This window comes from Phyllobates terribilis, unplaced genomic scaffold, assembly GCF_046119375.1.
Source record: "Phyllobates terribilis strain yellow unplaced genomic scaffold, ASM4611937v1 Scaffold_1__5_contigs__length_1240528914, whole genome shotgun sequence".
NCBI lineage: Eukaryota > Metazoa > Chordata > Amphibia > Anura > Dendrobatidae > Phyllobates > Phyllobates terribilis.
In genome coordinates, this window is record NW_027362761.1 from 857877598 (window position 1) to 857884678 (window position 7081).

General features: G+C 43.5%; 1 protein-coding gene across 2 annotated transcripts in view; it reads left to right on the top strand.

Moving 5' to 3' along the window:
- The window catches only part of LOC141153732 (alcohol dehydrogenase 1-like), a 107022-nt gene extending 100757 nt beyond the window's left edge, over positions 1 to 6265 (top strand). For both annotated transcript variants that reach the window (XM_073638819.1, XM_073638829.1), the window contains one exon: positions 5732 to 6265. In XM_073638819.1, coding sequence (XP_073494920.1) covers positions 5732 to 5756 — 25 coding nt within the window. In that variant the 3' untranslated portion in view covers positions 5757 to 6265. The remainder of the gene's footprint in view (positions 1 to 5731) is intronic.
- Positions 6266 to 7081: the final 816 nt, after the last annotated feature.

The following is a 7081-nucleotide window of genomic DNA, read 5'->3' on the forward strand; positions in this document are numbered from 1 at the left end:
CTTACCACCTCCCCGGGCACTCTGGGACAACACTGGCGCCCCCGGAGAGTCCATAGAATGGTCCACTGCCACCATTCCATCTGGTGCCCACAGCTCCTGCGGTTCCTGCACCATGTCCAGTAAAAGTTTCCCAAATACCTGCTCCGGTCCCAACCGGACCTTCAACCGCTCAATAGCTCCAGAGAGATCTGCTGCTTTGCTCACAGCCATCGCGGTACGCTGTTCACACTGGAACTTCACCGCTCTCCCGGAAAAAATATTCGTGGCCCCGCCGAGCCACCGCAAACCAGGTTTGAGTGCGATGATAATCTTCGCAACCCCGCCGAGTTGCTGCAAGATGCTTTAAACTTCGTGAGCCCCGCCGAGCCACAACAAACCAGGTTTGAGTGCGACGCCAATCTTCGCAACCCCGCCGAGTTGCCGCAAGATGCTTTATCCACACTCGTCGTCCTGTGCCGTTGCCCCTAGCAACCGGGGTGTCGTTGCCGCTAGCAACCGGGGTGTCGTTGCCCGCATCCTTGAACCATATGTAAGGCAGCGCTAGTCATCATACTGGGGGTAACTCGCTTCGCTGCGTCAATCAATGCACACGTGCAATGTCTTTACGTTTTTACAATTCATTGGTTTATTATCTCATCATAAACCGCATATGACCGGGTCCAACTCCGTGGCACGCCGACACACATAAACACAATTTTCATGAGCCAAGTGGCACACAGGCCCACTTGCTCCAGGTTACAGCTTACGGCAAGGTAATAAAGTAGCAATGTTCATATCACAATGTCCATATAGCACAGGGTATTACCTTTGCCGGGTTTAGCTGCTGCAGTCCATTACGCTTGCCACCACTGTGGCTTTGTGGCTTCCCAGGTAGGAGTCTCTAGCCGTCGTTCCCTCAAAGGCCACTGACATCCACACAGGATCCAGGCTCGACCTTCCAGGTACCAGGCTTCACTCCAAAGCCGCTGCCTTCCAAGGCCACTAGCATCCGCACAGGATCCAGTCTTTGCCTTCAGGCTGCCAGGCTTCACTCGGCCTCACTAGGCCTCTCACAAATGGTGTCCCACACACCCACGGAGCACAGGCCTCACGCCTCACACCGAACACACCTGTCTCAAATTAAGCAGGGTTTATATATGCTGTGCACAGACAGCCACATACTGACAGGACCTTGCTGATGTCACAGTCATGTGATCAGTCAGCTGTGTGTATAGGTCCTGTGTGCTGTCCCAGTCACGTGTACAGAGCTTTACTGTGCATACAGGACCTGTGTGATGTCACAGTCATGTGACCAGTCAGTTAAAGGGGAAGGTACATGGTCCGGTAAACACATCCTGGACCATTTACAGTAATGCTAGCAAGCTGCTGCATTACACTACCCATATATCTATTTATCTATCTATTAATCTATCTATCTATTAATCTATCTATCTATCTATTAATATATGCAGTATATATATATATATATATATATATATATATGTATACACACAAATATATATACCTAGGGCTTATCTTTAGGGTCAGCTAGGGCCAGATTTCCTGCTCAGCGATAGGTGCAGAACCTACACATGTGGTCACAGTTGTTGGTATCCCTCGTTTGGTGGTCAAAGAAATAACTTGAATCTGACAAAAGTAATAATAAATTAAAAATCGATGACAATGAACAAATAAAAGTCAGACATTGCTTTTCAACCCTGCTTCCACAGAATTAAAAATAAAATTAAACTCATGAAATAGGCCTGGACAGAAATGATGTTACCCCTGAAAATAATGTGACAAAATTGACATGTTAAATCAAATTGTGTCCACTAATTAGCATCACAGGTGTCTACAATCTTGTAATCAGTCATTAGGTCTGTATATAGGGCTACAGATACTCACTGTGCTGTTTGGTGACATGGTGAATGACACTCAACATGGACCAGAGGAAGCAAAGGAAAGAGTTGTCTCAGGAGATTAGAAAGAAAATGATAGACAAGCATGTTAAAGGTAAAGGTTATAAGACCATCTCCAAGCAGCTTGATGTTCCTATGACTACAGCTGAACATATTATTTAGAAATTTAAGATCCATGGGACCGTAGCCAAGCTCCCTGGACGTGGCCGGAAAATTGATGACAAATCAAAGAGACGGATAATACGAATGGTAACAAAAGAGCCCAGAATAACTTTTAAAGAGATTAAAGTTGAACTTCAAGCTCAAGGAACATCAGTGTCAGATCGCACCATCCGTCGTTCTTTAATCCAAAGTGGACTTCATGGGAGACGACCAAGTAGAACACCATTGTTGAAAAAAAATCATAAAAAAAGCCAGACTGGAATTTGCCAAACTACATGTTGACAAGCCTCAAAGCTTCTGGGAGAATGTCCTATGGACAGATGAGACAAAAATGGAAGTTTTTGGCAAGGCACATCAGCTCTATGTTCACAGACGGAAAAATGAAGCATATCAAGAAAAGAACACTGTCCCTACTGTGAAACATGGAGGAGGCTCTGTTATGTTCTGGGGCTGCTTTGCGGCATCTGGCACAGGGTGTCTTGAATCTATGCAGGGTATAATGAAATCTCAAGACTATCAAGGGATTATAGAGAGAAATGTGCTGCCCAGTGTCAGAAAGCTTGGTCTCAGTCGCAGGTCATAGATCTTGCAACAGGATAATGACCCAAAACACACAGCTAAAAACACCCAAGAATTGCTAAGAGGAAAACATTGGACTATTCTGAAGTGGCCTTCTATGAGCCCTGACCTAAATCCTATTGAGCATCTTTGGAAAGAGCTGAAACATGCTGTCTGGAAAAGGCAACCTTCAAACACGAGACAACTGGAGGAGTTTGCTCATGAGGAGTGGGCCAAAATACGTGTCGAGAGGTGCAGAAGTTTCATTGACAGTTACAGGAATCGTTTGATTGCAGTGATTGCCTCAAAAGGTTGTTCAACCAAATATTAAGTTAAGAGTACCATGATTTCTGTCCAGGTCTATTTTATGAGTTTAATTTTTTTTAAAAATTCTGTGGAAGCAGGGTTGAAAAGCAATGTCTGACTTTCATTTGTTAATTTTCAAAGATTTTTAATTTATTATTACTTTTGTCAGATTCAAGTTATTTATGTGACCGTTGTGGGTTTTTCTTTCATTAAACGAGGGTTACCAACAATTGTGACCACGTGTGTATATACTAGCTATTGAACCCGTTCTACGCACAAGTGGCGAGCATTTTTATTGGTATATGGTCCCCCATCCTGTTATGCTCTGTTCCCATCCTGTTATGTGCTGTTCCCATCCTGTTATGTGCTGCCCCCATCCTGTTATGTGCTGTCCCCATCCTGGTATTTGTGCTGCCCCCATCCTGGTATTTGTTCTGCCCCATCCTGGTATTTGTGCTGCCCCCATCCTGGTATTTGTGACCCCCCATCCTGGTATTTGTGCTACCCAATCCTGTTTCCCCATCCTATTATATACTGCCCTCATCCTATCTTAGTATGCGTGGCACCCCTCATCCCTATCCTGGTATGCATGGTACCCTTCATCCCTATCCTGGTATGCATGGTACCCCTCATCCCTATCCTGGTATGTATGGCACCTCTCATCCCCAATCCTGGTATGCATGGCACCCCTTATTCCAATCCTGGTATGCATGGCCCCCTCATCCCCAATCCTGGTATGCATAGTACCCCCTCATCCCTATCCTGGTATGCATGGTACCCCCTCATCCCAATCCTGGTATGCATGGCACCCCATCCCTCATCCTGGTATGCATGGCCCCCTCAGCCTTATCCTGGTATGCATGGCTCTCCTCATCCCCCAATCCTGGTATGCATGGCACCCCATCCCTCATTCTGGTATGTATGGTACCCCTCATCCCTATCCTGGTATGCATGGTACTCCATCCCTCATCCCTATCTTGGTATGTATGGTACCCCTCATCCTGGTATGCATGGCTCCCCATCCCTCATCCTGGTATGCATGGTACCCCTCATCCCTATCCTGGTATGCATGGCACTCCTCATCCTCCAATCCTGGTATGCATGGCACCCCATCCCTCATTCTGGTATGTATGATACCCCTCACCCCTATCCTGGTGTGCATGGTACCCCATTCCTCATCCCTATCTTGGTAAGTATGGTACAACCTCATCCTGGTATGCATAGCACCCCATCCCGCATCCTGGTATGCATGGTATCCCTCATCCCTATCCTGGTATGCATGGTACCCCATCCCTCATCCCTATCTTGGTATGTATGGTACCCCTCATCCTGGTATGCATGGCACCCCATCCCTCATCCTGGTATGCATGGTACCCCTCATCCCTATCCTGGTATACATGGTACCCCATCCCTCATCCCTATCTTGGTATGTATGGTACCCCTCATCCTGGTATGCACTCTGCATCCTGCATATGTGTCTTCAGCAAAATGGCGCCAGATAGCGCGCTATGTGCATGCGCCGATTCCGACGCCGCACTCCTGCCCCGGTCTCTGGCCAGAACAGAGGTGCCGCGGCAATACTCCTCCCAGTCAGGTTAGTACGTAAGTATGGCGCCGGAGATCGCGGTATGTGTTCAGTGCCTACACATACCGCAATCTCCGGCGCCATACACTCCTCTTACCTGTAACGGCTCAATGCGTTCTTCTGTCTGGAGCCAGACTGCGCAGGTGTGTTGCGCTTGCGCAGTTTATAGAGGCTTCGGACAGAGGGACGCCTCTACGATTATATTATAGATATATAGATAGATAATAGATATATGAATAGATATATATACGTATATATCTATTCATATATCTATTTATCTATATAGCCATATATCTATTATCTATCTAGCCATGTATCTATTATAATACAATATTATAATACATATATTATAATACTTATATAAATATAATACATATATAAATATTATAATATCTATTATAATACAATATTACAATATTATTTTACGATGTGGCCGCTCTGTTAAGGGGATCTTCGTGGGACCCTTGTTATTTGGACTGCATCAGAAAGGTAAGGATGAGGTTGGTTTATTATTTACTTTTATTACAGGTGATCATGGGGACAAGGTGTAGGTGAGTATAATGTGTTTTATTTTTGTTTTAATATTTTTTTATTAATTTTAACATTTTTTTTGACATTCAACACAGCACAGGCGCCGGCGGATGGGACACAACTGCTCCCATACAGCGGTGCCTGTGCTCGCTGTTTTCTATGGCAGGAGACGCCGGCTGATGGTGGTAGTAGACCCATGGTAAGCTTTTTAGCCCGGGTCACTGTCACATGTCAGCATGATGCCACAGCGCTCTGACCGCGGTAATGATATTACCGCCGATCAAAGCCTGTGTTTCCTGCACTGTCACGCAAATGAAAAGCTCGGGAAGGCAGGTAAATTTGGGTCCCCCATTCAAATGAATGGGGTCCGTGTTCGGGGTTCAGGTACTGTTCTGTACCCAAACCCGAACTTTTAAAAAACTGTTCGGTGTTCAGCTATATTAGCCAAACTCGAACAGTCATGGGTTCGCCCATCACTAGTCTTGGCCATTAAAGGATGAGATGAGAAGAACCCTTTAATTTAAAGGAGGCTTTTTCAATCATTTTATTAATATATTCCCTATATTGGTTTCAAAGTAAAGCTTGGGACTTCTGGAGAACAGTTAAGGCAACAATTGACAATATGCTGTGTAAAAATGTGTATTCTTTCTCTGATTCATATTAGAATTGACAAATGTGTTTTTATCTGCAGTATCCGCACAGTGCTGATTTTATAAGGACCACATCAGGCCCAGACGAGCTATGATTGCGTCTTCCAGATGAATATACAGTTTTTTTCCTTGTATCTCTTATGTGTCTAGGTAATACAAAAGCCCTTTGACACTCACTATACGAGTATTAAACAATGATCATCTGACTCCATAACCGGAACTGGAGTTGAAATAATTCTCAGCTGTTTAAAATGAAGAATAGTTTGTTTTAATCAAATCTACATTTTCATCTCTCACGAAACACGTTTATAGAAATTTACTGTCAAGAGGAAGTTTTAATTATGTTCTATTCCTTTATCTGGGTATTTAGGTTGATAATTTTTTTGCTTTGTTTTTTTCTTTTTACTTTTTTTTTCCTTTCGACTTTTAAGCTAGACTACAGTAATAAACAATTTTACGTGATTCTTTACTTTTGCAAGATAGATTAATTACATAATACAAATTTTTGAACTGCACCATGATGTTAGACTGTGTACTTTTTTGCTTTAAACTAAAATAAAAGATATATAGATATATATCAATGCAAGTTTTTTTATTGTGCACAACCTACGGTATGTATAAGAGTGGTATTATTTCTGGGAAAAAGAAGATCCTGTGTTTTGGTCCCCCAGAGCTACCAAAATAATAGTGCTAATAATATTGTCAACCTCAGGCTGAGTTCACATAAGCGTATAAAAAATCATCAGAGATTCATCCTGAAAGCTCGAACAATTATTTTCTCACTGATCATCCGTGTGGAGTACGCTATTTTAAAGCAGAATTAATAATTTAGAAGACTATTTACAGATTCCTATGAAAAAGATTTGCAAAGATTGCCTTATATAGTGCCCCGAAGCATGCCTGTTTACCCGTGGTAGAGCCACTGGAGGTTGGAGCTGCCAGTTTTCATGCCGTAGAGAAGAAACGTAGACAGGATCTTGGACTCTATTTCTACTATGGTCTCGCAGGACGTTTTTTGAAGGACTGTTCTACTCGCCCTCAAGCAAGCAAGCTGTTGGGAAAATGTCTTAGTCTTGGATAATTTCATAGAAAAATGTAAATATCCAGAAGGAGAAAGAGTTTACACTTCATTGAAGTAGAACCACATTGACTATATGGTGTAGTGAGGAAAACTCAAGCCAAGACTCCCTGCAGTGTACATGTAGTTAAAGCAAGATATCTATTGTGGGGAAAAGACAGAAAGACTGTGATTTGTAGATTCAAGAGGCAGAGAAGGGGGAAATCTAACACCATTAAAGGTAACTATTGTTCTCTTTAGAGGAAACTGGACATCTGAAAATAGACTGTTCGGTGCCAGTGGTCAGATAGGAATATTGGGGTTTGTATCGATC